Source organism: Salmo salar, chromosome ssa24 (genome assembly GCF_905237065.1).
Source record: "Salmo salar chromosome ssa24, Ssal_v3.1, whole genome shotgun sequence".
Taxonomy (NCBI): domain Eukaryota; kingdom Metazoa; phylum Chordata; class Actinopteri; order Salmoniformes; family Salmonidae; genus Salmo; species Salmo salar.
Window position 1 is genome coordinate 47752074 of NC_059465.1, and position 15376 is coordinate 47767449.

Sequence of the window (15376 nt, forward strand, 5' to 3'; positions counted from 1 at the left end):
CAGAGAGCCAGCGAGACAGTCAGCCAGTCAGAGAGCCAGCGAGACAGTCAGCCAGTCAGCCAGCCAGCGAGACAGCCAGACAGCCAGCGAGACAGTCAGCCAGTCAGCGAGAGTCCGGCAAGCAGCGAGACAGCCAGCCAGTCAGCGAGACAGCCAGCCAGTCAGCGAGACAGCCAGCCAGTCAGCGAGACAGTCAGCCAGCCAGTCAGTCAGTCAGTCAGCCAGCCAGCCAGTCAGCGAGACAGCCAGCCAGTCAGTCAGTCAGTCAGCCAGTCAGCGAGACAGTCAGCCAGCCAGTCAGTCAGTCAGCCAGCCAGCCAGTCAGCGAGACAGTCAGCCAGTCAGCGAGACAGGTAAGCTCTGAGCAACAAAAAAAAAAGCAGAAAACCCATCAAAAAGGATATGACGACATAAACGGACTATTGGCAGCAGTTTACGGAGTGATAGTCACCTCTGGGGGAAAAAAAAGAAAAGTAGGAGCGTACACAGGAGAGGTGTCCTCCCCCCTATGACAAGCGGTCTGCTTTAGTTCAAAGGAGGGCAGTGAGAGCAGGAGGTCCCTTCATGAACCACCGTCTGTACTGATGGGCACAACAAGGGGTTTAGAAGTAAGATGTCTCTGTCTTTTAACAGGAACTTTTCCCCAAATTCCTGGATTATCCAGAAATCCTGGTTGGAATATTACTGGAATCAAGAAGCAGGAAATCCGGAAAAAACTCCAACCACGATTAATGGAACCTGGTAATTTTAAAATAATTTAAAAAAAGGGAAATTACCAGAATTTTGCAACCCAAAATTCAGCCAGATGTCAGCCGGCCGGGCAGGTCGGCCAGTCAGCCAGTCAGTCAGTCAAAGTGTATCAGTGTTTTGTTACTTATCATGTTTAGTGATTTTTAAAATGGACCCCAGGAAGAGTAGTTGCTGCTTCTTAAAAAGCCAAATGGGGATCCTAATAAACAAATACAGCCAGCCAGCCAGCGAGCCAGCCAGCGAGCCAGCCAGCCAACCAGCCAGCCAACCAGCCAGCCAGCCAGCCAGCGTTTGGTGTGTAGATCCCCAGTCCAGAGGTGATCACCGCAGGTCCAACATGGTGACTCTGTCGTCGGTGACTGTGATGTGTCCTGCTCCCTGGAGGTCAACACAGAGGACGAGGAGGACGTGTTGATATGTTTATGAACAGAACACACTACTCCCTACATAGTGTTCAGGCAGCTTCAGAAGGTAGTGCACTACAAAGGGAAAAGAGCTGTACTCACAGTGAAGAGAGGAGGGTCTTTGCTGTGAGGGTGGAAACCTTTCTGTTTACACGTCGAGATCTCATCCATCCCACGATCAGTTATCCTGAAGTAGCCCGTCCTACACACACACACACACACACACACACACACACACACACAGTCTGTTAGTCTGAAGTAGCCCGTCCTATAATAACAACATACACATTATTGGGCTGAACTGTGAATTACAGACTGTGGCTTTAAAACGACATACAACACATGACATGACATAAAGGCGGCGTGTCTACACTCACTCGTTATAACACATGACATGATAAAGGCGGCGTGTCTACACTCACTCGTTATAACACATGACATAAAGGCAGCGTGTTTACACTCACTCGTTATAACACATGACAAAGGCGGCGTGTCTACACACTCGTTATAACACATGACAAAGGCGGCGTGTCTACACTCACTCGTTATAAAACATGACAAAGGCAGCGTGTCTACACTCACTCGTTATAAAACATGACAAAGGCAGCGTGTCTACACTCACTCGTTATAACACATGACATAAGGCGGCGTGTCTACACACTCGTTATAACATGACATAAAGGCAGCGTGTTTACACTCACTCGTTATAACACATGACAAAGGCGGCGTGTCTACACTCACTCGTTATAACACATGGCATAGGCGGCGTGTCTACACTCACTCGTTATAACACATGACATAGGCGGCGTGTCTACACTCACTCGTTATAACACATGACATGATAAAGGCGGCGTGTCTACACTCACTCGTTATAACACATGACATAGGCGGCGTGTCTACACTCACTCGTTATAACACATGACATGATAAAGGCGGCGTGTCTACACTCACTCGTTATAACACATGGCATAGGCGGCATGTCTACACTCACTCGTTATAACACATGACATAGGCGGCGTGTCTACACTCACTCGTTATAACACATGACATGATAAAGGCGGCGTGTCTACACTCACTCGTTATAACATGACATAAAGGCAGCGTGTTTACACTCACTCGTTATAACACATGACAAAGGCGGCGTGTCTACACTCACTCGTTATAACACATGGCATAGGCGGCATGTCTACACTCACTCGTTATAACACATGACATAGGCGGCGTGTCTACACTCACTCGTTATAACACATGACATGATAAAGGCGGCGTGTCTACACTCACTCGTTATAACACATGACATAGGCGGCGTGTCTACACTCACTCGTTATAACACATGACATGATAAAGGCGGCGTGTCTACACTCACTCGTTATAACACATGGCATAGGCGGCATGTCTACACTCACTCGTTATAACACATGACATAGGCGGCGTGTCTACACTCACTCGTTATAACACATGACATGATAAAGGCGGCGTGTCTACACTCACTCGTTATAACACATGACATAGGCGGCGTGTCTACACTCACTCGTTATAACACATGACATGATAAAGGCGGCGTGTCTACACTCACTCGTTATAACACATGACATAGGCGGCGTGTCTACACTCACTCGTTATAACACATGACATAGGCGGCGTGTCTACACTCACTCGTTATAACACATGACATAGGCGGCGTGTCTACTCACTCGTTATAACACATGACATAGGCGGCGTGTCTACACTCACTCGTTATAACACATGACATAGGCGGCGTGTCTACACTCACTCGTTATAACACATGACATAAAGGCAGCGTGTCTATACTCACTCGTTATAACACATGACATGACAAAGGCGGCGTGTCTACACTCACTCGTTATAACACATGATAAAGGCGGCGTGTCTACACTCACTCGTTATAACACATGACATGACAAAGGCGGCGTGTCTACACTCACTCGTTATAACACATGACACGACAAAGGCGGCGTGTCTACACTCACTCGTTATAACACATGACATGATAAAGGCAGTGTTTCTATACTCACTCGTTATAACACATGACATAATAAAGGCAGTGTTTCTATACTCACTCGTTGAACCTGGGTGAGCAGACAATAGCGATAGCTTCCGGCATCATGAGCTGGTAGGAACAGTGAGTGTGGAGATCGACACTGGACAGGAAGGCTGTCTGGGTGGGGTGGGTCTGAAACAATACAAACATATATATATATTGAACAAAAATATAAAACGCAAAATGTAAAGTGTTGGTCCCATGAACTGAAATAAATGATCGCAGAAATGTTCCATTCGCATAAAAAGCTTATTTCTCTCAAATGTTTTTTTTGACATCCTTGTTATTGCACATTTCTCCTTCGCCAAGATAATCCATCCACCTGGCAGGTGTGACATATCAAGAATCTGATTAAACAGCATGATCATTACACAGGTGCACCTTCTGCTGGGGGGACAATAAAAGGCCACTCTAAAATGTGCAGTTTTGTCACACAACACAATGCCACAGATGTCTCAAGTTGAGGGAGTGTGCAATTGGCATGCTGACTGCAGGAATGTCCACCAGAGTTGTTGCCAGAAAACTGAACATTCATTTCTCTACCATAAGCCGCCTCCAACGTCATTTTTGAGAATTGGTGGTGGTGGGGTTATAGTATGGGGCAGGCATAAGCTACGGACAATGAACACAATTGCATTTTACCAAATGGCTACTTGAATGCACAGAGATACCGTGACGAGATCCTGAGGCCCATTGTCGTGCCATTCATCCGCCACCATCACCTCATGTTTCAGCATGATAATGCACTGCCCATGTTGAAAGGATCTGTACACAATTCCTGGACACTGAAAATGTCCCAGTTCTTCCATGGCCTGCATACTCACCAGACATGTCACCTATTGAGCATGTTTGGGATGCTCTGGATCGACAAAGGTATCTGTGACCAACAGATGCATATCTGTATTCCCAGTCATGTGACAGCAATAGATTAGGGCCTAATGAATTTATTTACATTGACCTATATCCTTGTATGAACTGTAACTCAGTAAAATCTGAAATTGTTACATGTTACATTTATATTTTTTCTGTTGAGTGTATAATTATATATTATTATATAGTAGGAACAAGGTGTGTGGAGATCAACACTGGGCTGGAAGACAGGCCTAGAAGGTGGACAATTTTCTCACTGAGGAGAAGCACGGGTTCAGTATCTCAGTAAATGTATTATCTCTGGTGGAGAGATAGCGCCGATAAACATGTGTCATGACTCTCGCTCTCTCCTTGGTGAGGCTTGAAGGTGTCAGCTCAGCACATGGCTGATAGCCAGACCCCCCCCCAAGAGAGGAGAGGGGGAGACGGGCTGGTTTCATGGCTGATAGCCAGACCTCCCCCCCAGAGAGGAGAGGGGGAGACGGGCTGGTTTCATGGCTGATAGCCAGACCCCCCCCAGAGAGGAGAGGGGGAGACGGGCTGGTTTCATAGCTTAACAGCCAGTCGTAAACGTTCTCTGTCTTGCCCTGCAGTATTGGGAAGGTAAAAATCCCTTTGTTACCGAGAGACTCGTGCCGCCAAAAACTTCAACACCAAACAATGGGACAATATATTTCATGATGTCTATAAAAAATTATTAGAGCTTTCACAATGTATATATATCAGGTTAACATCTAAATGTAATTCAACATTTTAAAAAAAGGCACTCGCACATCTGAGCAATCCTTTTTTGCAGGTGCATGGTAACAGTTGAATAAGATGAACGAAAAAGGAAACAGCACACTAAATGTAAAAATTTAAAATTATATGATTAAATATCAGAATACTGTTGTGAAGACAGCAATGTGATGTTAACCTTCTAAATGAGAATTGTGTTTCATGTAAACTTGTGCCCAGTCAGTAGCCACGCCCACGTGAGCTCAGAGTTTGTGTCAACATGATGGAATGCCCTCCAAGGCCAGAGTGCTTAAAATAACTCGCTAACGAAATGTACATCGGACCAGAGAACCTAACGCCTTGGCCCACACGTTGAAATGGTTAAAACCATCAGACCAGACAGCGTGGAGAGGTGGCTACACGGCTGAAAATGATAAGACCCTCTGAAACTCTCAAGGAGTGAAGAAGGTAAAGACCAAACATTCACAGTCTGCAGCTGTGCATATATAAAGTAGTCTAGGACATTTGACCAAAGACGAGAGGGAAGAACAAATCCCTCTCACCACGGCGTGGTACATCTGAGGTATCTATTCTAACAAGCACTTCAAGACAGAAGAAGCCTACAGCTAAGAAGGACATTGTGACCTCTGGTGGACAACCAGAGTCTTACATCGAACCACTTACAAAAGACGGATCGAGTGGTTTCAACAGAGACGACAGAGAAAGACATCTAGGCGTAGATAGATATTGCATTTCAAGTCCGAGTGAGTGGTTTTTAGGGTGCCAAGTATTCTTGTTACGGTGAGAGTAGTTTTCAAAAAATATAAATTGATTGTCTCTCGGTCATGCTTTTGTTAGTCCACTAGGGACCTGTTTTCATTGAATTATGTATGTAATAAATAACCTATGCTGTGTGTGTTTACGTACTCTGAGTGATGATTTAGTTAGTTAGTAAATAAATAATTAAGCCAATTTGTGTATCGCTGATTCATCACTTAGGTTAGGGTTTGTGCAGATATCCAAGAATTGGAGGTAATAATTAATAATTGACTGTTATTGATGTAAGAGATAGACTACTGTTCAAAAGTTTGGGGTCACTTAGAAATGTCGTTGTTTTTTAAAAATAAGCATATTAAAATAATATAAAATTGATCACAAATAGACATTATAAGTAGACATTGTTAATGTTGTAAATGACTATTGTAGCTGGAAACATCAGATTTTTTTATGGAATATCTACAAAGGTCCATTAACAGCAACCATCACTCCTGTGTTCCAATGGCACGTTGTGTTAGCTAATCCAAGTTTATCATTTTAAAAGGCTAATTGATCATTAGAAAACCCTTTTGCAATTATGTTAGCACAGCTGAAAACTGTTGTCCTGGTTAAAGAAGCAATAAAACTGGCCTTCTTTATACTAGTTGAGTATCTGGAGCATCAGCATTTGTGGGTTCGATTACAGGCTCAAAATTGCCTGAAACAAAGACCTTTCTTCTGAAACTTGTCAGTCTATTCCTCTTCTGAGAAATGATGGCTATTCCATGCGAGAAATTGCCAAGAAACTGAAGAGCACAAACTGGCTCTAACCAGAATAGAAAGAGGAGATGGAGGCCCCGGTGCTCAACTGAGCAAGAGGACAAGTACATTAGAGTGTCTAGTTTGAGAAACAGACGCCTCACAAGTCCTCAACTAGCAGCTTCATTAAATAGTACCCGCAAAACACCAGTCTCAACGTCAACAGTGAAGAGGCGACTCCGGGATGCTGCCCTTCTAGGCAGAGTTCCTCTGTCCAGTGTCTGTGTTCTTTTGCCCATCTTAATCTTTTCTTTTTATTGGTCAGTCTGAGATATGGCTTTTTCTTTGCAACTCTGCCTAGAAGGCCAGCATCCCTGCAAGGCTTCCGGCCCAGACGGCATCTCTAGCTGTGTCCTCAGAACATGCTCAGACCAGCTGGCTGGTATGTTTACGGACATATTAAATCTCTCCCTATCCCAGTGTGCTGTCCCCACTTACTTCAAGATGTCCACCATTGTTCCTGAAGAAGGCGAAGCCAACTGAACTAAATGACTATCGCCCCGTAGCACTCACTTGTCATCAAGAAGTGCTTTGAGAGACTAGTCAAGGATCACATCACCTCTACCTTACCTGACACCCTAGACCCACTTCAATTTGCTTACCGCCCCAATAGATCCATGGATGATGCCATCGCCATCTCACACTGCCCCATGAGAAATACCTACAGTTGAAGTCGGAAGTTTACATACACTTAGGTTGGAGTCATTAAAACTAATTTTAGAATCACTCCTCAAATTTCTTGTTAACAAACTATAGTTTTGGCAAGTCGGTTAGGACATCTACTTGGTGCATGACACAAGTAATTTTTCCAACAATTGTTACAGACATTATTTCACTGTATCACAATTCCAGTGGGTCAGAAGTTTACATACACTAAGATGACTGTGCCTTTAAACAGCTTGGAAAATTCCAGAAAATGATGTCATGACTTTAGAAGCTTCTGATAGGCTAATTGACATCATTTGAGTCAGTTGGAGGTGTACCTGTGGATGTATTTCAAGAGCTACCTTCAAACTCAGTGCCTCTTTGCTTGACATCATGGGAAAATCAAAAGAAATCAGCCAAGACCTCAATAAAAAAAATTGTAGACCTCCACAAGTCTGGTTCATCCTTGGGAGCAATTTCCAAACGCCTGAAGGTACCACGTTCATCTGTACAAACAATAGTACGCAAGTATAAACACCATGGGACCACGCAGCCGTCACACCGCTCAGGAAGGAGACGTGTTCTGTCTCCTAGAGATGAAGGTACTTTGGTGCGAAAAGTGTAAATCAATCCCAGAACAACAGCAAAGGACCTTGTGAAGATACTAGAGGAAACAGGTACAAAGTATCTATATCCACAGTAAAACGAGTCCTATATTGACATAATCTGAAATGCCGCTCAGCAAGGAAGAAGCCACTGCTCCAAAACCGCCATAAAAAAGCCAGACTACGGTTTGCAGCTGCACATGGGGACAAAGATCATACTTTTTGGAGAAATGTCCTCTGGTCTGATGAAACAAAAATAGAACTGTTTGGCCATAATGACCATCATTATGTTTGGAGGAAAAAGGGGGAGGCTTGCAAGCCGAAGAACACCATCCCAACCGTGAAGCACGGGGGTGGCAGCATCATGTTGTGGGGGGCTTTGCTGCAGGAGGGACTGGTGCACTTCACAAAATAGATGGCATCATGAGTCAGGAGAATTATGTGGATATATTGAAGCAACATCTCAAGACATCAGTCAGGAAGTTAAAGCTTGGTCGCAAATGGGTCTTCCAAGTGGACAATGACCCCAAGCATACTTCCAAAGTTGTGGCAAAATGGCTTAAGGACAACAATGTCAAGGAATTGGAGTGGCCATCACAAAGCCCTGACCTCAATCCCATAGAAAATTTGTGGGCAGAACTAAGAAGCGTGTGCCAGCAAGGAGGTCTACAAACATGACTCAGTAACACCAGCTCTGTCAGGAGGAATGGGCCAAAATTCACCCAACTTATTGTGGGAAGCTTGTGGAAGGCTACCTGAAACGTTTGACCCAAGTTAAACAATTTAAAAGTCAATGCTAACAAATACTAATTGAGTGCATGTAAACTTCTGACCCACTGGGAATGTGATGAAAGAAATAAAAGCTGAAATAAATCATTCTCTCTACTATTATTCTGACATTTCACATTCTTAAAATAAAGTGGTGATCCTAATTAACCTAAGACAGGGAATTTTTACTAGGATTAAATGTCAGGAATTGTGAAAAACTGATTTTAAATGTATTTGACTAAGGTGTATGGAAACTTCCGACTTCAGCTGTATGTAAGAATGTTGTTTATTGACTACAGCTCAGCCTTCTATACCCTAGTACCCTCCAAGCTCATCATTAACTTGCCATCCGTTTTGTCACCAAAGCCCCATATACTACCCACCACTGCGACCTGTACGCTCTCGTTGGCTGGCCTTCGCTTCATAATCGTCGCCAAACACATTGGCTCCAGGTCATCTACAAGACCCTGCTAGGTAAAGCCCCGCCTTATCTCAGCTCACTGGTCACCATAGCAGCACCCACCTGTAGCACGCGCTCCAGCAGGTATATCTCTCTGGTCACCCCTAAAGCCAACTCCTCCTTTGGTCGTCTCTCCTTCCAGTTCTCTGCTGCCAATGACTGGAACGAACTACAAAAATCTCTGAAACTGGAAACACTTATCTCCCTCACTAGCTTTAAGCACCAGCTATCAGAGCAGCTCCCAGATCACTGCATCTGTACATAGCCCATCTATAATTTAGCCCAAACTACTACCTCTTCCCCTACTGTATTTATTTATTTTATTTATTTTGCTCCTTTGCACCATATTATTTATATTTTATCTCTGAACTTTCTTCAAACTACAAATCTACCATTCCAGTGTTTTTCTTGCTATACTTTATTTATTTTGCCACCATGGCATTTTTTTGCCTTTACCTCCCTTATCTCACATCATTTGCTCACATTGTATATAGTCTTATTTTTTTTTTTTTTTTCTTCTACTGCATCATTGATTGTATGTTGTTTTACTCCATGTGTAACTCTGTGTTTTTGTATGTTGTCGAACTGCTTTGCTTTATCTTGGCCAGGTCGCAATTGTAAATGAGAACTTGTTCTCAACTTGCCTACCTGGTTAAATAAAGGTGAAATAAAATAAAATAAATAAAAACTTCTCTTGGGTAGGGGGCAGTATTTTGACGTCCGGATGAAAGGCATGCCCGGAGTAAACTAAATTTATGATAAAAACATCCTAAAGATTGATTCTATACATCGTTTGACATGTTTCTACGAACTGTAATGGAACTATTTTCACTTTTCGTCTGAATTTAATGCGCGAGCACAGCGCATTTGGAGTTCTCGACCGGACAAAAAGGAGGTATTTGGACATATATATGGACTTTATCGAAACAAATTAACATTTATTGGGGAACTGGAATTCCTGGAAGTGCATTCCGACGAAGATCATCAAAGGTAAGTGAACATTTATAATATTATTTCTGAGTTTTGTTGACTCCACAAAATGGCGGGTTTGGTTTCCAACTCTGAACGCTGTACTCAGATTATTGCAAAATGTGCTTTCGCTGTAAAGCTTTTTTGAAATCTGACACAGCGGTTGCATTAAGGAGAAGTGTATCTATAATTCTTTGAATAACAGTAATATTTTATCAACGTTTATGATGAGTATTTCTGTAAATTGATGTGCTCATTCACCGGAAGTTTCGGGAGGCAAAACATTTCTTAACATTATACGCCAATGTAAAATGGGGTTTTTGGATATAAATATGAACTTTATCGAGCAAAACATACATGTATTGTGTAACATGAAATCCTATGAGTGCCATCTGATGAAGATCAAAGGTTAGTGATTAATTTTAGCTGTATTTCTGGTTTTTGTGACGCCTCTCCTTGCTTGGAAAATGGCTGTGTGGTTTTTCTTGTCTAGGTGCTGCCCTAACATAATCTAATGCTATGCTTTCGCCGTAAAGCCTTTTTGAAATCGGACAATGTGGTTGGATTAACGAGAAGTTCATCTTTAAAATGGTGTAAAATAGTTGTATGTTTGAGACCACCTGGTTACTCAACCCTGCACCTTAGAGGCTGCTGCCCCATATATGTACACATGGAATCACTGGCCGCTTTAATAATGTTTACATGCTTTACTCCTCTCATGTGTATATACTGTATTCTATACTACTGTATTTTAGTCAACGTCACCCCGGCCTTGCTCATCCTAATATTGATATATTTCTTAATTCTACTCTTGTACTTTTGTGTGTATTGTTAGATACTACTTGTTATTACTGCACTGTTGGAGCTAGCAACACAAGCATTTCGCTACCCCCTCAACAACATCTGCAACCAATTTGATTTGGAATTGGATTTGATTAGGGTTATCACTATACCAGTATCTCAGTAGACGTATTACACTACATGACCAAACAGCTGCTCATCGAACATCTCATTCCAAAATCATGGAGTTGGTCCCCCCCTTTGCTGCTCTGGAAGCAAAGGGGGACCTTTGCGGGTACTATTTAATGAAGCTAACAGCCTCCACCCTTCAGGGAAGTCATTAATATGGAGTTTGTCCCCCCCTTTGCTGCTATAACAGCCTCCACTCTTCTGGGAAGGCTTTCCACTAGATGTTGGAACATTGCTGCTGGGACTTGCCTCCATTCAGCCACAAGAGCGTTAGTGAGGTCGGGCACTGATGTTGGGCGATTAGTCCTGGCTCGCAGTCGACGTTCCAATTCATCCCAAAGGTGTTCGATTGGGTTGAGGTCAGGGCTACTTGCAGGCCAGTCATGTTCTTCCACACCAATCTCAACAAACCATTTCTGTATGGACCTCGCTTTGTGCACGAGGACATTGTCTTGCTGAAACAAGGAAAGGGCCTTCCCCAAACTGTTGCTAGAAAGTTGGAAGAACAGAATAGTCTAGAATGTAATTGTATTCTGTAGCATTAAGATTTCCATTCACTGGAACTAAAAAGGGCCAAGTCAGAACCATGAAAAACAGCCCCAAACCATAATTCCTCCTCCACCAAACTTTACAGTTGGCACTATGTATTGGGGCAGGTAGTGTTCTCCTGGCATCCGCCAAACCCAGATTCATCCGTCTGGACTGCCAGATGTTGAAGCGTGATTCATCACTCCAGAGAACGTGTTTCCTCTTCTCCAGAGTCCAATGGGGGCGAGCTTTACACCACTCCAAGCCAACGCTTGGCATTGCGCATGGTGATCTTAGGCTTGTGTGCAGCTGCTCGGCCATGGAAACCCATTGACGTTGCTTCCAGAGGCAGTTTGGAACTCGGTAGTGAGCGTTGCAATCGGGGACAGACGACCACTTCACAATAACAGCTCGTACACTTGACAGGGGCGTCTCCAGCAGGTTAGAAACTTAACCAACTGAATTGTTGGAAAGGTGGCATCCTATGACGGTGCCACGTTGAAAGTCACTGAGCTCTTCAGAAAAGGCCATTCTACGGCCAATGTTTGTCTATGGAGATTGCATGGCTGTGTGCTCCATTTTATACACCTGTCAGCAACGGGTGTGGCTGAATTAGCCGAATCCACGAATTTGAAAGGGTGTCCACATACTTTTTGTGGAAAAGTATCATGACAAGCAAACCCCAAAAAATAAAGCATGCTTAATTTGCTGAGGAAAATGTTACAAACTGGTCCTAGATCAGATCTCCTAGAGGTTGTATGAATATGGGCTCTGGTGTAACTCACATGTATCCAGCCCAGAGTGATGAGGTCATACTGGTCCTGGATGAGGAACAGCTCTTCTTCGTTCTCCGTGTCGCAGTAGTCTGGCCCTCCGTTCTGCTTCGGCACGATCACATGGGTCACTGTGAAGGCATTCCTCAGCTGGAAAACAGACGCACAGAGAGACAGACGCACAGAGAGACAGACACAGACACACACACAGAGACAGACACAGACACACACACACAGAGACAGACACAGACACACACACACAGAGACAGACACAGACACACACACACAGAGACAGACAGACACACACACACAGAGACAGACAGACACACACACACACAGAGACAGACAGACACACACACACAGAGACAGACAGACACACACACACAGAGACAGACAGACACACACACAGAGACAGACAGACACACACACAGAGACAGACAGACACACACAGAGACAGACACAGACACACACACACAGAGACAGACAGACACACACAGAGACAGACACACACACACAGAGACAGACAGACACACACAGAGACAGACAGACACACAGAGACAGACAGACACACAGAGACAGACAGACACACAGAGACAGACAGACACACAGAGACAGACAGACACACACAGAGACAGACAGACACACAGAGACAGACAGACACACAGAGACAGACAGAGAATCAAAGACAAGAGAATCAGAGACACAATTTGTCTGCCGTCATGACTGATAACACGGTCACCTTAACAGCCCCTTTATGCAGCCACATCAATACATTCTGCTGTGGAAAGAACTATGATTCTAGTACGGCTGTTGCTGTATGAAAGTTAGGTCTCACCAGTTTGCCACAGAGGATACCACAGGTCTCTACAGCTCGGCTGGTGTTGGAATCAGCGAGTCTGAGGAAACTGCTGCAGAGCTCCAAGGGCACTGCCAACTGACGGATGCCATCCATGGTGCCAATCCATGGTGTCTGGACAGAGGAAGGGACAATAACCCAACCCCCCCCCCCACAATCATGAACCATCAGGTTTTCGGGGACCATTTCAGAAATAAGTCTTTTAAATTCATGTGTTATCCTCTGTCATTGAAATGTGAATCTTGTGTTGTATTTCATGTTGTGGAGACAGATGAAACCATCCGGAGAAAAGTAGATCAGAGTAGAAGAAGTTTATTAGCCTTTTGAATCGTTCCATAAACACTGAGTGGACAAAACATTAGGAACAACTTCCTAATATTGAGTTGTATCCCCTTTTTGTCCTCAGAACAGCCTCAATTCGTCGGGGTAATGGACTCTACAAGGTGTCTAAAGCGTTTCCACAGGGATGCTGGTCCCATGTTGACTCCAATGCTTCCCCACAGTTGTGTCCAGTTGGCTGGATGTCCTGTGGGTGGTGGTGGACCATTCTTGATTCACATGGGAAACTGTTGAGCGTGAAAAACCCAGCAGCTTTGCAGTTCTTCACACACTCAAACCAGTACGCCTGGCACCTACTCTCATAGCCCCGTTCAAAGGCATATAAATACTTTGTCTTGCCTGTTCACCATCAATGGTCACACATACACAATCCGTGTCTCAATTGTCTCAAGACTTAAAAATCCTTCTTTAACCTCTCTCCTCAATAAGTGATCATAGATTTATACCTGGATTCACCTGGTCAGTCTATGTCTATGCCTTTCCTGTAGCTCAGTTGGTAGAGCATGGTGTTTGCAACGCCAGGGTGGTGGGTTCGATTCCCACGGGGGGCCAGCACAGAAAATGTTTTATGAAATTGTATGAAATCACTACTGTAAGTCGCTCTGGATAAGAGCGTCTGCTAAATGACTAAAATGTTTAAAAAAAAGTCATGGAAAAAGCAGGCGTTCCTAATGTTTTGTCCACTCTCTGTGTGTGTGTGTGTGTGTGTGTGTGTGTGTGTGTGTGTGTGTGTGTGTGTGTGTGTGTGTGTGTGTGTGTGTGTGTGTGTGCGTGTGCACTCACTGCTGTTCCCACTAGGGCTCACGGGTTTGAGCGTCCGGTCGAAGGTGGGGAGTGCAGCGGGCCCGGCGGTGCTGCCGCCAGGCGGTCTGACCTGGCCGGCGCTGTCCCCCGGGCTCTGAGGTGGGGTTGGGGACACGGCCAGAGGTAGAGGGGGCCCCTGGACCCCTGGGAGGAGGGGCGCATCGGGAGGAGGGGTCCCAGGAGCATGAAACTCCTGAAGGATTCGCTGCCTCTCCTTCTCCAGCTCCTGCCGTCTGATTACGGAGTCACATTAGTGTCAAAATTCATCAATATTTTAAATATTAAAAAAAGATCCAATTATCTTTCTTTTTTTTTTTTAATGTTTGATGTTTTTGATGAATCATTTCTGGGTAACAGTTAAGTACCTTACTGGGATTTTTTTACCAATTAAAACAACAATAAAACAAATAACTACTTAGTAATTTTCTCAAGCAAGACTTTTGCTCTGGCTGAAGATTCCTGGTGATCTTTTCAAACAGCGCTGACACTAAAAAGGGCATTATAATAATTTTCACAGTACTATTCCAACATCATAGTGCGGAAGTATATATATAATACAGGAAAATCTAATTCTTGACTGCACTGGGGGAAAAAAAAAGCTATATTCATTCAATCCAGTTTCAAATCATGAAATAGCCTATAAGTTCAATTTATGAATTCAATGATTCACTCATTTGTCCAATACAAATTACAAAAACATTAAATTCAAATTACATTTCTTAAAATGCAAATGAAAAACGATTAAATTCAGATGAAGTTTCTGTTGGCAGTGATGTTACTCCATACCTGATCATCTCCTCGAAGGCGCTGAACTGCTCTTGTTCCCGTTGGCGCCGCTGTAGCTCCACCACACGCTCCCTCTCTGCTTCTAGCGCCTGCTGCTTCGACTGCTGCTGCGCCAAGGTCGCCTCCTCCGCTTTCTACACACACAGTAGTGACATACACACGCATAAGAAGAGCCAAATCCGGTGGGCAGAGGGCTCTACTGCGGGTATAAAGTTGTAAAACAGGCAGGAAGGTCTACAGAGGGCTCTACTGCGGGTATAAAGTTGTAAAACGGGCAGGAAGGTCTACAGAGGTGGGCAGAGGGCTCTACTGCGGGTATAAAGTTGTAAAACAGGCAGGAAGGTCTACAGAGGGCTCTACTGCGGGTATAAAGTTGTAAAACGGGCAGGAAGGTCTACAGAGGTGGGCAGAGGGCTCTACTGCGGGTATAAAGTTGTAAAACAGGCAGGAAGGTCTACAGAGGGCTCTACTGCGGGCATAAAGTTGTAAAACGGGC

The 15376-nt window shown here is 44.2% G+C and overlaps 1 protein-coding gene across 3 annotated transcripts in view; it reads right to left on the reverse strand.

Annotated features, from left to right (window-relative positions):
• Positions 1-249: 249 nt before the first annotated feature.
• The window catches only part of LOC106586005 (STAM-binding protein-like A), a 29658-nt gene continuing 14531 nt past the window's right edge, over positions 250-15376 (reverse strand). For all 3 annotated transcript variants that reach the window (XM_045706715.1, XM_045706717.1, XM_045706716.1), the window contains exons 5-11: positions 14881-15014; positions 14074-14327; positions 12931-13052; positions 12108-12245; positions 3236-3348; positions 1257-1356; positions 250-1128 (exon numbers count right to left, since the gene is read on the reverse strand). In XM_045706715.1, the coding sequence (XP_045562671.1) occupies positions 1072-1128; positions 1257-1356; positions 3236-3348; positions 12108-12245; positions 12931-13052; positions 14074-14327; positions 14881-15014 (918 nt within the window). In that variant the 3' untranslated portion in view covers positions 250-1071. The remainder of the gene's footprint in view (positions 1129-1256; positions 1357-3235; positions 3349-12107; positions 12246-12930; positions 13053-14073; positions 14328-14880; positions 15015-15376) is intronic.